This window comes from Lissotriton vulgaris, chromosome 11, assembly GCF_964263255.1.
Source record: "Lissotriton vulgaris chromosome 11, aLisVul1.2, whole genome shotgun sequence".
In the NCBI taxonomy this organism is placed as follows: domain Eukaryota; kingdom Metazoa; phylum Chordata; class Amphibia; order Caudata; family Salamandridae; genus Lissotriton; species Lissotriton vulgaris.
In genome coordinates, this window is record NC_141699.1 from 164,047,262 (window position 1) to 164,065,023 (window position 17,762).

The 17,762-nt window shown below is 43.0% G+C and overlaps 1 protein-coding gene across 1 annotated transcript in view; it reads right to left on the bottom strand.

Annotated features, from left to right (window-relative positions):
- Positions 1 to 550: 550 nt before the first annotated feature.
- MYL2 (myosin light chain 2) overlaps positions 551 to 17,762 on the bottom strand; it is a 32,306-nt gene continuing 15,094 nt past the window's right edge. The window contains exons 4-7 of the mRNA XM_086943028.1: positions 10,293 to 10,397; positions 10,121 to 10,199; positions 3,432 to 3,480; positions 551 to 926 (exon numbers count right to left, since the gene is read on the bottom strand). Of these exons, the coding sequence (XP_086799154.1) occupies positions 825 to 926; positions 3,432 to 3,480; positions 10,121 to 10,199; positions 10,293 to 10,397 (335 nt within the window). The 3' untranslated portion in view covers positions 551 to 824. The remainder of the gene's footprint in view (positions 927 to 3,431; positions 3,481 to 10,120; positions 10,200 to 10,292; positions 10,398 to 17,762) is intronic.

Sequence of the window (17,762 nt, forward strand, 5' to 3'; positions counted from 1 at the left end):
GACTTCACTTGGAGCTAAATTACTTGAAAAATTCAGTGTCACTCTTTGTGGCAGTAAATCAGGCCCATCCATCCCACTTTATGCCCATGGTCATGAAAAGTGACAGTGTGACAACAGAGTGCCAGAGCAACCCCAACCACACCGCATGACATCAACCAGATCTTTGATTTCCACTGCCCAAGAAAATGAGTGCATTGCACGGAAGTCTCCAAGAGTCTTATTAGCACCTATGGAAAGTGACTCTTTGCCCAATTGGGCCCATACACCTAATGCCACCCGCTATGGAATCCTCAAGTGTCAAAGTGGATATCCATGAAATGTCTTATCTCCAGCAGAAAAAGGTTGGCCCACAGCTATCACAGGAATCTGTATATGTACAATTCAAGAGATTGCAGTGTAGGCCAAGGAGGGCGAGATTCGTACCAGATATTCAGGCTATCTCCTCAGCAAAATAAATGACAAAATAATCTAAATAGAAATTATTTACATATTTAGCTGATGATCTTAAATAATAATTCCTACATACGCACACAGCATAGAGTACAACATCTTTCATGTAAAGAAATGATCTTTATTTTACACATTGTACAATTGTCCTTGGAAAGGTTTGGAGTTCCTCTTGCAAAAAAAACAATTACATTCATATACATTCTGAAAGATTTGAAAAGTAGATTCATTGAATGAACTGAAAGGCAGACCAGAAGTAGCTTAGACGTAGCTAGTCGAGATACTTAAAATAGGTGGAAGTGGATGAACAGGTAGGACGGCGACACAACAACAAGATACAGCACATTTTAGGGAAAAGGCATGGAATTGAAGTACTTCTAATCCTCTTTCTCTTCACCGTGGGTGATGATATGCACAAGGTTTTTGTAGTTCAGATTTCCAGTGACATCAGGGGGGAAAGCTGTGAACATCTGATCAACCTAGAATTAAAAAAAAAAAAGTGTCAAGTTGTGCCGATTCATATTTCCCAGCAATAAGAAAATACATTGATATAAATAATACAAATAACATAAAAAACTAAAAGACCAATAATGAATAATGCTATTATTATTATTGTTTAGTAATAGTAAAGTCCATATAATGTATTATACGATAGAACAGTATGTAAATAATAATGGTGGTGTGTGAATAATGATATTGGAAAAAAGAATATTGGCTGTTCTTATAGCACACATAGCAAAGTTAATTGGGTCCTTCTGCATCGGTAATAGGTATTACCCTCTATGTTAGCTCTCGGTCTCTCTCAAGTTGTAAGCTCAGCTTTATTCAAGATTTATATTGTCTCCTGAGTTTAGCCCACATAAAGAATAATAATATCATTAGGTTCTGGTATATTGTGTTGTGTGCATATCGCAACAAGATATCGCCATGCAGTCCTATCTGTAGTATTCAGTTTCTAAATATCGATGGTGAGATATCTGAAGCATCCATGATCGCCCGGTCTAATAGTTTGATATGTAATGTGCATACCAATTGTGGTAAAAGGAACCCTCTCTGAACTCTCTTCATATACACCTTCATCAGCTGAATCTCTAATCACTGGCACAGAGGCCTTTGCATACTTATTTAAGATTGTAGGTGTCTTAATGAATCTGTCTTATTATGTGTAAAGATGTGGCTAAAGAGGAGGCTAAGGGACTGATTTAGAGTTTGGCTGACATGGCACTCACAAATGTGACAAAGTTATTCTTTATTGCTTGCTTAACAAAATTCATGGCCATTAAAAAATTAATTTCAATTAGATATGTTAATTAACCAGGCCATTTTCATTTCCCTACTTCGCCAATTGATATGCACCTGTACGCAAAAAAACGTTTCAATGGTTACATGCCGTACTGGAACATTGATACCACATATACCCATTTTTCATCGCAGCCATTCATTAATCATAGTAACAGTAACTTATAATGATCAAGTAGTCCCAAGGATATACAATAAAAAGTGTAAACATTATGTGCCATTGTGCAAATGTACAATAAAGGGCCTAGGTGCTTACACATGGTCTATATACTGAAACACACAAGTACCTAAAAAACTGTCCATCGTAGACCATAATATAGGCCATAAAACAATTCAACAAAACTGTAAACATCATATACCATCGTGCAAATGAACAATAAGGTGCCCCTGTGCTTTCACATAATCTTTAGTGCTTGATTACAGAAGTTGCCTAAAACAGAATCATTTGGTCAAACTGCATAAACATTCAAAGTGTCATGTGCCAAAAACAATAACCAAATGTGACAGAATAGCCTGTCCGCCAAACTCTCAGTCCGCATGCCCTTTTTTAAGTTGGAGAACCATCAACTTTCTGTCTAGAGTGCCCCCATTGATGGAAAGCGTACTCCGGCGGCTTGACATAGTACTGTCCGTAACAGAAAAGGCATAACACCATCTGCCCTATTTAGGGCAGACGGTCTGATTTCCATTTTTTCTGTGCATCACTGCCAGTCCATCACTGCCACAAAGCCTGGCAGTGAAGAACAGAAAAATTGAAATATGGTAGTCTTAGGTCCACCAGGGTGGCAAATGTAATGTTCTCCGCCACCCTGAAGGAGAGAGTAAATACTGCAATACTATAAATTGGGTCCAAAGGCAGTTTCAGCAGAAGAAGCAAAAACACAGAATCACCATACTGTAATGGGAAAAAATCAAGTAGCAACTAAGGACAGGAGCAGTGCAAATACAAATAAAAAAAATATATTAATAGAATTTCCTAATTCTTAGTTGAATTTGAAGTTAAACAATTGAAAACTATTTGTTTTAAGTGCTGTGCTTCATGTTTTTTCTGGTCACTCAGTTGCACTTAATTCAGGTGGTATTTTCCTATTATTGTCATTAAACCTCTGAAAACAAACATGGCAAACCTGGGCAGTTAAAAAAAACAATTGACAATATGCAGAAAGAAAACCCCCCATGTATTAGGGCCATTTGCTTTTGTTGTTCTGAAACAAACACCCACTTTGGGACATTCTGCATTCATCTGTGCAGTTAAAGGCAAATTTCTAATATTATGATTAAGCAGTATAATAAATAACCATGTTATCATATAATGTATATGCTAATGACAGTCGATCTTCAAGACAGAAATTCCAGAAGAGTGGAAAACAAAAGGTGTTTTTCACTATCCTATAATTTTGTTAGTGGAAGTTGATGCTCTGCTTGGGAAGCTCCTTTCAACACTATGATTTCACATAACTCAATTCTAATAAATTATTTTAAGACAGTAGTGAAGTCATATTCTTATTACATTTCAATAGTGATGGCACATCTCATATTACATTTGAGTGCTGATGTCACAGATTGTAGTAAGAAAATCAGACAAACAGTTTTATACAGGAAATGCAGACCTTCATGTCTTACAGAGCAATATTACAGTAGTGTGTGCAAGTATAAGCAAAACTGATGGAAGTGCTTCACCATACCTCCTCCTTGGAAAATCTTTCGGCCTGCGTCATCAGCATTTCTCGAATGCTACAAAGAAAACACAAGCAATTATATTTTCTTGTTTTCCTAATAGATCTATGAAGAGCTGAAAAAAATTATTTGAATACATTTGAGTTTGTAGCTTAGAGCCTGATTTATATCTTGGTGGTATGTAAACTCTGTCGCAACTGCAAAAGAGTATACATAAAGCACAGAAAAAAGGTTTAATCACATCAGAGACTACTCTATCACTGCTATGATGAAACCCCTCAGAGGCCCTGCAGTGTAAGGGCCATCAGAGGCAGGCCTGTAATTCTGCCTGCCAAATTTAGATGGGCGGAATTCGAGGTCAGTTCACTGCCCGTCACCGCCAGGAAAACCCTTGCAGGACTGGGAAGTTAAAACTGCTAAATGCTCCCTTCTGCATTGAAGATGACTCCCATGGCAAGGGGTGGATTTTCATTTTTCTTTTCAAACAGAAAATCCAGTTTGGGATTTTCTTTTTGAAAATAAAAAAAGAAAACTGTTTGGTGCAGACCTTCATACTGCTGACAGAGTCCTGCACCAAACAGCAAATTGCATTGACAGGAACCGCCATGACAGTGGTTCCTGGCAAATGTTTTATAAATGACCATGAGCTTGGAGTTCATTTATAAATCTGGCAAGTGGTCCCTCTACCAGGGTGACGGAGTAACTTACTCTGTGGCCCTGGCAAAACAGCGGGCCATCCACCAGGAAATAAATTAGGCACTTCATAACTATGAATCACTATTTAAACAATATACATTTTGAGAACAAATACACATAAAACAAGCAAGACCTTCAAAGATGGAGAAGAAAAATCAACCAGAATACGGGATTCAGAAGAAATTTTGGGAGCAATCTTTGTGGTTTTGCCTTGCATTTGTTGAACAATTGCATGGCCACATGTGCTGGTACCGAATACACAACTGTTTATAAAGCATGCATTTCATTCATGCATAAGCAGAATATGATACAGTAAGGGTTAATACGACTTTTACTGCCCTACCTCTAAGAAGCCTATGTTGGGAAACAGACAAAAAAATTGCCTAAAACGATAACGGTTGTGTGTCAATATATTGAGGTTAACAAACGCGTTGTATTTCACACTACTTAAGTAATTGTAAATATAGATTTACTCTGCTTAACTCCTCATCTACTTATCTTGACAATATTGTGCTAGTCGATATAGTGGATGCAATATGTTTGTCATCCAATTTATTGCATGCACTATAGTGAACCTCCCTCCCCACACCCACTGACAAAATATGTGACTGGACATCAGAAATATCAATCAATCAATCAATCATGACACTTGTATAGCGCGCTACTCACCCGGAAGGGTCTCAAGGCGCTCGGGGGGGGGAGGGGTATGTTACTGCTCGAAAAGGTAGGTCTTGAGTTCCTTCCTGAAGGAGAGGTGGTCCTGGGTAAACCGTAGGTGGATGGGGAGGGAGTTCCATGTCTTGGCTGCCAGGTAGGAGAAGGATCTTCCACTGGCGGTGGCTCTGCGGATGCCTGGAACGGCGGCGAGGGCGAGGCTGGTCGACCTTAACTGGCGGGTGGGGGTGTAGAAGGTCAGGCAGTTGTTGAGGTACTTGGGACCCAGGTCGTGGAGAGCCTTGTGTTCGTGGGTGAGGAGTCTGAACGTGATCCTCTTGCTGACGGGGAGCCAGTGCAGGTCTCTCAGGTGGCCGGAGATGTGGCTGTGTCGGGGGATGTCCAGGACGCGTCGTGCGGAGGCGTTCTGGATGCGTTGGAGTCTTTTCTGAAGTTTGGCTGTTGTTCCGGCATAGAGGGTGTTTCCGTAGTCCAGTCGTCTGGTGACGAGCACCTGTGTGACCATCTTCCTGGTTTCGGTGGGGATCCATCAGAAGATCTTTCGGAGCATGCGCAGGGTGTTGAAGCACGATGATGAGACAGCGTTGACTTGTCGGGTCATCGAGAGGGAGAAGTCCAGGATGAAGCCCAGGTTACGTGCGTGGTCCGTTGGCTTGGGAGTGGTGCCCAGGGCAGGGGGCCACCAGGAGTCGTCCCAGGCGGAGGGAGATGATCCTAGGATGAGAACTTCCATCTTGTCTGAGTTCAGTTTCAGGCGGCTGTTCTTCATCCACTCGGCGACGTCTTTCATCCCTTCGTGTAGGCTGGCTCTGGCGGTGGCTGGGTCTATGGTGAGGGAGAGGATCAGCTGTGTGTCGTCGGCGTAGGAGAGGATGTTGAGATTGTGTTTGCGTGCGATTGCTGCGAGGGGGCTCATGTAGACGTTGAAGAGGGTGGGACTGAGTGATGATCCCTGTGGTATGCCGCAGATGACTTCGGTGGCCTTGAATCTGAACGGGGGGAGGCGGACTCTCTGGGTTCTTCCGGCGAGAAATGAGATGACCCACTCCAGTGCCTTCTCTTGGATTCTGATGTTGCTGAGGCGTTGCACTAGGGTGCGGTGGCAGACAGTGTCGAACGCTGCGGAGAGGTCCAGGAGGATGAGGGCCGCTGTTTCCCCGTTGTCGAGCAGGGATCTGATGTCGTCAGTGTATGAGATGAGGGCGGTCTCGGCACTGTGGTTGGCGCGGAAGCCGGATTGCGAGTGGTCGAGGGATCCATTCATCTTGAGGAAGGCAGCAAGCTGTCTGTTGACGGTCTTCTCAATGACTTTGGCAGGAAAAGGGAGGAGCGAGATGGGGCGGAAGTTCTTGAGGTCGGTGGGGTCCGCTGTTGGTTTCTTCAGGAGGGCGCTGAGCTCGGCGTGCTTCCAGCTTTCTGGGAAGGTGGCGTTGTTGAAGGAGGCGTTGATGATGTCCCGGAGTTGGGGTGCGATGATGGAGTCGGCCTTGTTGAAAATGTGGTGGTGGCAGGGGTCGGTTGGGGATCCGGAGTGGATGGTGTTCATTGTGCGGGTGGTGTCTTCAGTGCTGACCGGGGTCCAGGCGCAGAGGGTGGTGGTGGGGGGCGTAGGTTCGGTGGTTGGGTGCGTCCTTGTTGCGCCGAAGCTGTTGTGTATTTCAGCGATCTTGCGGTGGAAGAACGAGGCGAGAGAGTCACAGAGGTCTTGCGAGGGAGTGATGTCGTTGTTTCCGGCGCTGGGGTTGGAGAGCTCTTTGACGATGCTGAGTTCCTTGCTGTTGTGGGCGTTGTTGTCCAGTCGTTCTTTGAATGCTGTCTTCTTGGTAGTGCGGATCAGCTGGTGGTGTTTGCGGGTGGCGTGCTTGAGGGCAGTCATGTTGTCTGTGGTCTGGTTGTTGCGCCAGGCTTTCTCGAGGGTGCGGCAGTACTTCTTGGAGTTCTTAAGTTCGTCGGTGAACCAAGAGGCTTTCTTGCTGCTGTGTCTGCTGGGAGGGGTCTTCAGTGGTGCGAGGTCGTCTGCGCATTACACCATTTGGCCTGTGGCGGTAATGCCCTGAAGTGGTTCATTAGGGCTGGATCTGGTCACATTTTCAGAGTAACATAAGAAATGTGTTTTAATGGAAGCCATTGTTACCATGTACCAGTCATGGCATAAGAAAAAATGTAGTTCACTCAATACGTTATAAGAAACCAAGGGTAAATAACAGACTCTGAAGTGTTAGGCCTGTTGAGGAGCGAAGGGGAAATTGGTGTGATGCCCCTGACATGCCTTCAGATTCAACAGTAGCTCCTGGAACCATATTTCATGCCAAAAAACTCTGACTTTTAATTACTACTGGCCAGATGAAGATTCGAGATCAGACCATATGGCATAGTCCTCACCATGGTGTCCTTTAGTTTGCACTCTGGGCACTTCCTATATTGAACAGACGAGCATGAATGGATAACTGTGAACAGGCCTGTGTACTCTCCATTGAGCTATGTAAGGATTTAAACTGAGATGTCAATTTAATTAATAAGAGCATGCTGCACTGTACCTAATGCTGAGTGGACTAGATGTCATCTCAAATATGCCTTCTTTTTTATTTCTGCTTCAAGATAAGGTGAATCCGTGAAATAACACGGGATGCCCGCTATTGCATGTTCTGATAAGTTGGCCAACATTATCTTTATAAAATCGCAACTCTAAACGGGAAACAGAGCAATATCAAGTGTACTCGAACCAATATAATCTCGAGAATCCTAAGCAAATTGACCAAATAAGTACAGTATACTTGCTAACGGAGCCCTAAAGAGAAGCGGTACAATCTGCCAAACAAGGGTTGACTCTGGCTAGAAGTACGCCAATGTCTTTGAATAAAGGTTTTGATGAAACTGGGCTCAACAAGTTGGACAATGCAACAATAATTTGAAGTAGAATTATTCTTTTGTGTTTGTACTAAAAACGCTAATGAAACATTGTAGTAAGCACTTTATGTCTCAGAATGAATATGAACGTAATTGGTGGATAACATTGAAGAGAACCAGTCCTTCAACATCCCGTTTTAACCATGTTAATGTTAATGTTAATGACATTTATAGAGCACACTGCTGCCCAAAGGCGTCCTGGCACTATGTGAGATGTCCCCCTAGAGGCTGGTAGTAGCATTGCCTTGAGCTTTAAGAGTTGAACAACCAGGTTTTTAGGGCCTTTCTCAAAACGAGCAGCTCTGTTGTGCCTCTAAGAGAAAGTGGAAGGGCATTCCATGCCTTGGGAGTGCCTACAAAAAAGCTCCTGCCGCCCCAATTGGCTTTTTTTGCCAACGGAATGCGAATCAGTTTGGCTTCTGAGGAGCGCAGAGATCTTGTAGGGATATACCAATTGGTATTTTGGATCAGATGTGTTGGCCCCGTTGAGTGTAGTGATTTATGAGTTATGAATAGGGCATGCATGAATATTGTACATTTTGTTGCATCATCAAGTCAGATTCAATAAGTTCATTAAGGCAATTTTTAAAACATTTTTTAAAGAAAACAGGGATATCCATGTGCCCCTGCCTCTCTTACTCCCTCAACCCTCAATAATCCCTCCCACCCATTGTTATGTTATGTTAATTTAATTTATAATGTGCACAAACCACCCAGGGAGCAGTATCTCGCTGCAGCGCAGCTTATAAGAAGAGGATCAGACTGATTAGGCCTAGAATAACAATGTTTTTAGAAGTTTTCTGAAATTGAAATGATCTTAGCATTGCTTATTTGAAATGGGGGCTTGCTCCACCATAGAGGAGCCAGAGAAGAAAAGGATCTTCCTCCCGAGCGAGATTTAGTGATACGTGGAACTGAGAGCAAGGTTTTATCGTTAGATCTCAAAGTTCTGCAAGGACGATAGTGGACAAGCTTTGTAGCAAAGGTAGCTTGGTTCATTGACTTCAAGGACTTCTGAGTCAGGCAGCAAACTTTAAAGATGATTCTTTTGTGAATCGTCAGCCCATTAAGCGTGCGTAGAAGAGGGGCAGAGCCAGGGTTGGATTGGGATTGAAAATCGGCCCGGGCACGCAAAAAAAAAAAAAAAAAAAGAATCGGCCCACATTTGCATAATCACTCCTCAAATCACTGCTTTGGCGTAATCTTATATAAAAAAATTTAGGAGGGGGTATAAAAAAATGCATGCATTAGTTTACAGTGGTGAAACAAGTTGGGCCACTTCTACTCAGGCCCCCTGCCACCATTCAGTATGTGATACATTATTGGGCCGGCCACGGAGACAAAGGGAGTGACACCTCTTGCCAAACGGAAGTAATGAGCGCCCATCTGCCTCTAGAAAGGCCACTTAGGAACCTACTGGGCCGCTGGCTGTATTTGAACAATAGAGACAGCGCCCAAATGGCCCCCCAGACTGCTAAAAAAAGAGGCCCACAGCAGCACTCGGACACCGGCCCCTCGGGCATTGCCCGTATGCCCGCGTTACCAATCGACGCTGGACAGAGCCCATTCTAGCTGGAAGATTACAAATGAGACGTGCTGCTGTATTTTGCCCATTCTCATGCACTCTGTCATCGATGATAATTCTTGCTCCTCTTCTCTTTTATTCATATCTGTTCCTCTGAAGTTTTATTTTACGCACTATTACTGGGGAACTCTTCTTCTCCATAGCATGCTCTGCGGTTGCACTCAGTGCTAATGCCAAAATAGAAATAGTAAACAGACTTGTTGCCCCTGAATGTTGCTAGTGAATTTTATAATGTATTCCTTTCTTGTTTTTAGAGTCATTTTTTGTGTTTTAAGTAGTTTACTTTTTCACCTGGACTGATCTTCAATAGCCAGTCATTCAGCACGTTTTTCCAACTTGCGCATAGAATGACCTGGGCTTCCATCAACTTCATTTTCTCAAACTTTGATTTTCTACTTTGAGCCTGACTTGACACAGAATGTATTTAATGTATTGCATTACCTTTGTCTGTTGACTACACATTGAGTTGGGGCATAATAAGTCACTTAACGGAACTTACAAACCAATTGATTCCATCGAGGGTAACAAATGGCAAACATAACCACACAGGCTGGGTTAGAATGCAAAGACAAGGTGTTTATAGTAAAACATAGCTTAAAATAGAAACAAAAGCAGATGAAGTCAACCATAACTAACCCTAGGAGAGGATCACCTTTATTCAAAAGAGCTCAGGGATGCAGAGGAAACTGAACATATGCAAAGTCTCATTTTATGTGTATGATCTTGTCTGTTTATGAATCTTGATGTGCTGAAGCATGGTAAAAGAAAATGGGTAATAGGCCATGGTATTTGACTATGTGCAAAAGCTATCCACACACAATGAATCACACTTACTAGTCAGATCGCAAAAGACCTCTGCCTTCCGGGTCAAAGACTTTGAAGGCATTCAGGATGGTCTCTTCTGGGTCAGCACCTGAAATGGACAGGAATGGGAACTGAGCGCTGTCTTGTTTAGGGTAAGCATCTTTCTTTAAAGATAGTCATGGGAATAAGGCATTGCACATACCTTTCAGTTTCTCCCCAAACATCGTGAGGAATACAGTGAAGTTAATTGGTCCAGCCGCTTCCTTTAACATGCCTTCCAACTCCTCGTTCTTCACATTGAGGCGACCTATAGAAGGAAGGTACAGATGGAAATCATATGAAACAGTACTATAGATGGTCATGTGACTACTAGGGTCAACACAGAGCTGAACTTCAATGTTAACAATCATAGCAACATGAAATGCTTAGGAATGCACCTTGGGAGTGGAAGGTCTCTATAACTTTTTACTTGTTTTCACTAAATTTCTCCTGAAGATATTTTCTCAAATTATCCCTGTGGCCTCTTACCTTATTATAGGCATGCACCGGCTACTAATTGTGTTGCCATTGCTTTGACACCACAACACTGAGTGATAATCATCTCCGATTCCATGTTTTGAAAAAGGAGCCCCTGCTGCCCTTGAACTTGAGTATGAATCCAGGAAGGCTCTTTTTTTTCCTCATGAGGATGATCAGCTTACTCCTAAAGCCCCACACGGTCTATGGGTTTGGCGGAAAAACCGGAATAAAAGTTGTGTTGCCTGTAGTGGTGGACTGCGAACAGCCACTGCTGGCATGACCCCCTGAGTCGCACAGCTCAGTACATGCAGTGACTCCTGCGGGGTCTGAGGTAGGGAAGTGGGTGATGTAGAAAATACTTACATAACATAAAATTAGATCAACAGTGTACAAAATGAAGAAAAAGAATAAAAATACAATTGAAAACATACCCAAAAGCAGATATCAATAATCAGTAGACAGAGGCTCTTGACCTGTCACTGTATCAAATGAGCACAATGCACTTTGAGCAATTCTCCCTGCAATTTGAGGGGATAACTATGAAAGGTAAATAAAGGTGCTTGCAAATCTACCTGGACATTTCTCACCACAAACCCCAGTGAGAAATGTCAAATGCCCTGGAAGTTAATACAGCAGACTCCAGAATGACTCTAAATGATGGATCCTAAAAATGAAGCACAAAGTGCAGAGGTTTGGCTGCAGTGAACAAAAAAGAGGAAACAAGGGAACCCAACTCACAAGGAACCTAGGTAAGTATTTTAAACTAAGAACAATGGTCCCTGTGGAATTATACATATAATATCTAGATAATTACAGGGCCTAATAATAATACCAACCGAGGGTTGTACGGATGTCACAGAGCGAAGAAAGGCTCAACCACACTAGAGGTCATATCAAATTATGATTTGTATTATTTGCAATAAAGAAATATTTTTCGTATATACAACAGTTTCGAATTCCAGACAATCACAGTGTATTGTGTCCCAAGTGTATAACAAGAACAAGAACAAACACAATTACATGACATACAGTGAATAGTTATGTACAGTGAGCCAAGGAATATACGTTCCGAAACAAGAAAAAGCGACCAATTAACAATTTATACACAATAATGCAGCAACACTTTTAATTTATAGGTGCTGTCTCTCAGGTTCGCTTTTAGAATAGCGTCGACGGGTTTCGACCCCGCTTTGTATTTGGGGTCTCATCAGGACCAACAGATTAATGGGACATCTGAAATGGGTAAAGAGAGGGGCCAATAGGTGCCTGAATGTTGTGCCCAGAAGCAACAATATGGACAGGCTGGAGGGTCGTCATTACCTTCAAGTTACTGTGGTGTAAACCCAGTGAGTGAATCAATTATAAATATACTCACAGTGAACCCGGCCGGGTTATGCAATGAGACATGCAAGAACAGGAGAGGCAAAATAAATTGAATTAATTTGAAGGAAGGAAAACGCCAAAATGCCATTGTTAGCTTAGGCAATGGAGAGCAACTCACCACTGCTGGCGATGGAAGCCTCGAGAATATCTTCGGGTGTATTAATTAGCCCGTGCAAAGTAGTTATTCCTCGCAATCCGAGTTTATTTTCACAATGGGAAATGTGTCCAGGAAAATGCCTGTTAAGAACGAGGTTTCAATTCAGTTTGTTTCTCCCGTTTGACCACATTGTTAATGGTGCTAAGCCAGCTAGCAACTGTCTAGTTCCCAGGTAAGCCCCACATAGTTTTTCGAGTAATTTCACGTACTTAGAGACATGCCAGCGATTCTACTTAGACAGTTGCTAGCTGGCTTAGCACCATTAACAATGTGCTCAAACGGGAGAAACAAACTGAATTGAAACCTCGTTCTTAACAGGCATTTTCCTGGACACATTTCCCATTGTGGAAATAAACTCGGATTGCGAGGAATAACTACTTTGCACGGGCTAATTAATACACCCGAAGATATTCTCGAGGCTTCCATCGCCAGCAGTGGTGAGTTGCTCTCCATTACCTAAGCTAACAATGGCATTTTGGCGTTTTCCTTCCTTCAAATTAATTTAATTTAGTTTGCCTCTCCTGTTGTTACATGTCTCATTGCAGAACCCGGCCGGGTTCACTGTGAGTATATTTATAATTGATTCACTCACTGGGTTTACACCACGTAACTTGAAGGTAATGACGACCCTCCAACCTGTCCATATTGTTGCTTCTGGGCACAACATTCAGGCACCTATTGGCCTCTCTCTTTACCCATTTCAGATGTCCCATTAATCTGTTGGTCCTGATGAGACCCCAAATACAAAGCGGGGTCGAAACCCGTCGACGCTATTCTAAAAGCGAACCTGAGAGACAGCACCTATAAATTAAGAATGTTGCTGCATTATTGTGTATAAATTGTTAATTGGTCGCTTTTTCTTGTTTCAGAACGTATATTCCTTGGCTCACTGTACATAACTATTCACTGTATGTCATGTAATTGTGTTTGTTCTTGTTCTTGTTATACACTTGGGACACAATACACTGTAATTGTCTGGAATTCGAAACTGTTGTATATACGAAAAATATTTCTTTATTGCAAACAATAGAAATCATAATTTGATATGACCTCTAGTGTGGTTGAGCCTTTCTTCGCTCTGTGACATCCGTACAACCCTCGGTTGGTATTATTATTAGGCCCTGTAATTATCTAGATATTATATTTATAATTCCACAGGAACCATTGTTCTTAGTATAATATGACTGCAGTGAACGGCATGTGGGCACCAGAAGCTAATCTGGCCCACTTAAAAATCACAATAGGAGTTCATTGTGAACAGCATCTTAAGGCTTCCTTCTACACATTGCCCTTCAAACATTGAATATTGTATTAATTATTCATATATATTCATACATAACCTTTGCAATTGCTTCACATCCTACAATTAAAATATTAATTTCAACTCTTATGAAGTACTAGTGGGGCGATCTAGGGGGTGCATGATGAAATAGGAAGCAAAGTCAAACATATTGCATGCGGTTGTCTTTGCTAACTCATAACTCTACAAAGAAACACGGCATACCAAAAGAAACTTTTTTATCACTTTAATATTTTAAAGTCAATTGGTCTGATTCACAAACTACATGTTGTAAGACATAAAATAGAACTAACGCAGTACTACTTAGTGCAAAATGCAATTCACAAAACTAAAAGTGGAAATCTCTACCTCTCCTTTTTTGGGTCGAGGACCATAGGCTGCGCTTGCGCAGTTCGGTCCGAAGATTTAATGTTTTTTAGTTAGGGGGCTTGAACTCGCCCCTCTTCTCCATTGGCTGGCCTTGTAAATGCTGGCCAGCTATATTAGGAGAGGGGTGTCACTCCCTTTAAGCCCCGTCTTTTTCGGATTCGGGCGTGTTTTTTGCGTTCATTCTCACCCTGATGTCATTAGTCACTCAACAAAAAAAACGCCCCCGAATCCGAAAATGTCAGAGCTTTGCGGCAGCCATTTCTGCCCGACCGCACATCCATCCACTGGCTTCCACTAGCCTCCTTCCACGAACCTCCTTCTAAAACGTTTATGTGCAGACAAAATAACATTGTCCCAGATGTCTGAAGTATTACGAAGCCGGACTGAAAAAATAAATGTGAAATTTCCATCTATTTGCTGAGGTGCGCAGTTCTAAAATTGGTCCCCAGTGTCAAGGCAGAGATCCCGTTTTAGAATAACCTGCATATGGTTCTCATCAGCGCCCCGAGGGATGTAATTGCCGGTTTTGTGTTTGTATTAGGACCGGGAGAGGGCACGGTGGGCTGGCAGCGGGGGTGGGCGGGCTGCAGATGAAAAGGCCGGCGGTGGGGTGAGCAGGGTGGAGGCTGCAAACAAGGGTGGGGTGGAGGTGGCCGGCTGATGCCTGTGGGCAGGGTTTAGCAGGGCGGTAAGATAGGCGTGGCCTGTCTCAGAGGCCTCTGTGTAGTGCAGCTGACGAGTGCTGGGGAGAAGGGACTCCGAGTCAGCTGCAACGAGCCGGTGAGGGCCTGCCGTGAGAGGACGGTAAGTTCTGCCGTGAGAGGATAGTGAGTGCTGCTGTCGCTGGTGTCTGTCAGACTCCTCGTCAGACCCGAGGAGATTCGGGCATTACCACTGAGCGCGCAGTGCGTATTTGAAGTAAGAGAAGATTACAGTAGAGCAGAGTATGTGTATGTGTAGGACAGGACATGCCACACGCACCTTCTCTGTAAGATTTATGTTCACATGCTGAGTTAAATTAATTTTACTCCTTAGTCTTTTATGTTCTTGTATTCTCTCTCTGTTGTGTTTTCATCTATTGGACTTATCATTTCGGATGTTTTCAGCCCATCTCCTAAGAGGTTTCATTTTCCTCACTCCACATCTCTGCATAACTACTGCCACCACATTTCTTGTTTTGCATTCTTCCCCTCAGCTTGTTTGTTTTTGTTTTTGTTTCCTAGGGCCTTTCTAATGCTCCTGTGTCTTGATGTTAGTCATTGGTTCAGTGTTTCTTCATGCAATTTTGCTGTTTTTTGGCTGACAAGCCTTTGGTATATCACTCACATGAAGCAGATTTTGAGGATTCAGGTTGACACGAAGTCTATAAACACAGTAAACATATACATATGTTTTGCCTATGCAAATTTCAAGAAAGTTATTTTGCAACTGTATAACTTATACAGCCCTCCTTCCACAAACCTGCTGCAAATTTGGGGGTTAAATCGCTACCCACATATTTTTGAAGGATAGCTTAGATGTAGGTCGCCCACCAGGGAGAGAAGTCAGAAAGATACACACATTTTAAAACAATTATTTTATTATTTTAAAATGTAATGATAAACTTAAATTTAATTAAATGAAACCTTTTATTTTAGCTAAAAATGCAAAATAATTAAATGAATTCAACACATAACATTTAACACATGCATATTTAATACAATGAGAATGTTACTGTAGGTGGGAATTTTTTATTAAATATTATGTATAAATTAAATGAATATATAAAATTACATCATTATTTTATACACATTTAGGGTGTCATTACGATATCGGTAGGAAAGCAAAGCGACCGACTCCTTGTCAGAATCGGTTCTGACCGACTCACATTCGGCGAGTCCGCACGACCGATAATGATGCTTCTGAACGGTGATCGGAAAGTCTCCCATTAACTACAATGGGAGCCTGTGTAACGACCGACAACACAGGCTCCCATTGAAAGAAAGGGTGTTTGCGGGAAACCTTGCACCCAGTGGTGGCACCCCAAGGTGTCTGCCACACTGTGCATGGTTTTACAGCAGGGTCCTTTGGGTACCTCCACAGACCCCCACCGGAGGCCTCAGGATGAAGGGAGGCCTACGACGGGCCCCCAAAGGCAGTTTCTGACAGCCTTTTCATGTCAGACAGGCCTAGTCAAAAAGGCTGTCCAAATCCAACATCGTAATCTGACGGTCGGAAACGCGGTCCGTAGACCTGTACGATTCAGTATCAACTGTCTCAGAGTCTCCAAATGCCAGTCGGAACCAATTTGGAATGATCAAACAGTTCCCCTTCCGACCGAGTACATCGTAATCGTTTGGTCGGAAATGTTTCCGGCCGAGAGGCCGATTCTGCTCTCGTTCAGAAAGCATTGGGCCGAATCGTGTCCGGAATACTTTCCGTATGACTCATGTCAGGGGAGTCTGACCGAACAAGTATGATGCATTTGAGTGCATCCAGATACGATTAGGTTGGACTTGTGTACCGAACGCGCACACAGGCTTGCATTGACAAAAGGGGTGGTTGGGGATAATCATGCACCCTGTGGCGGGCACCCCTTGGATCCATGGGTACTCTACAGGCACGATTCTGAGGGCCCCGGGTGAATGGGGGCCTGCTCCCAATGACCGATTCCGGCAGCCTTTTTGATCCGGGCAAATTGAAACATAAAGGCTGTCCGAATCGTTCATCGTACTTGCTCGCTTGGAATACCTACTTCATAGAGCTGTATGAATCAGCTCTGGCTGGAGGGCACTATCTCTCCCAGTGCCTTCCGGACCAATTTGGTCAGCGCTAAGGCTTTTAAGGCATCGTACATGGTCGTTCGGAACAGAGAACGATTCGGTTGAGAACAAGGGCTCCTGATCGATTTAGGCAATTCCGCATCTGATTTGGAGCCCTTCGGAGCGAGATCAGAATTGGCCCCCCGAGTCGGAAACAAAGGTTCTGAACGCGGTTTAGGGGAACCCAACTGCCATCGTAATGAGGCCCTAAAGGTGCTTAAATGCTGTAATATTTCATTTGATATATTCTATGTTAATATGTATTTTAAAATTAATGTACATTTATATTTAATATTAAACTATTTAATTTTTGTAAAAAATATAGCAAACTTCAATAATTTTACCTACATTTTTCTATAGGGAGATCTTAACCACAGAGGTGGAGATCTCCACCTATGTATATAAAGTTACACTTGTAAATTCAGGCTTAGATGCCTAAAGTTAGGGGTTAGAGACATGCAAGTCTACTCTTAGATGTAAATCTGCACTTGGTAATGATGGATAGCACAAAACTGCAGTTTTACACCTCAGTGCAGTAGTCGATTTACACGTGAGCAAATGTACTCATGTAAATTTACGTATGTGAATAGGCCCAAATAGATTCCAATAGTTGGCTTTCCAGGCATTGGATGTGATTATGCAGGCATTTCTGGTCAAAAATCACATGCCTGCATCAAGAGAAGTGCCAAGATGCTGTGGACACATCCAACCTATGGCTTACATCAATCCATCGCATACAAGGAAGGCGGTTTCAGCATACAAGGACGGCGGTCTGGCACAGTTCCCAGTGGAACTCATAGAAAATATGTAGTTGCATGGGCTGTTTGTAACTGAGAATGACAAACTTCCAGGTGGTGGTCTACGATAAGTTACATGGCCAAGGGGAAGGTGGCTATATATGTTCACTAGTATGTTACACTGCCAGCAGTCAGTGACACGGTCTAGTTTCTGACTTTCATATCTTGGAACCACAAGACCAGGGTTGGTTAATAGAGATTTGTGGCTTCCCCTGCCAGGCTGCCCACCTCCCTCATCTCTTCAACCCTTCATACAGGAGCTGGGGGGCCAAAGACCTCCAATGAGGCAGGATATCTCTAGTGATATCACTTCCGGTGCAGGGGCCTTCATCTACCAGGTGCCACC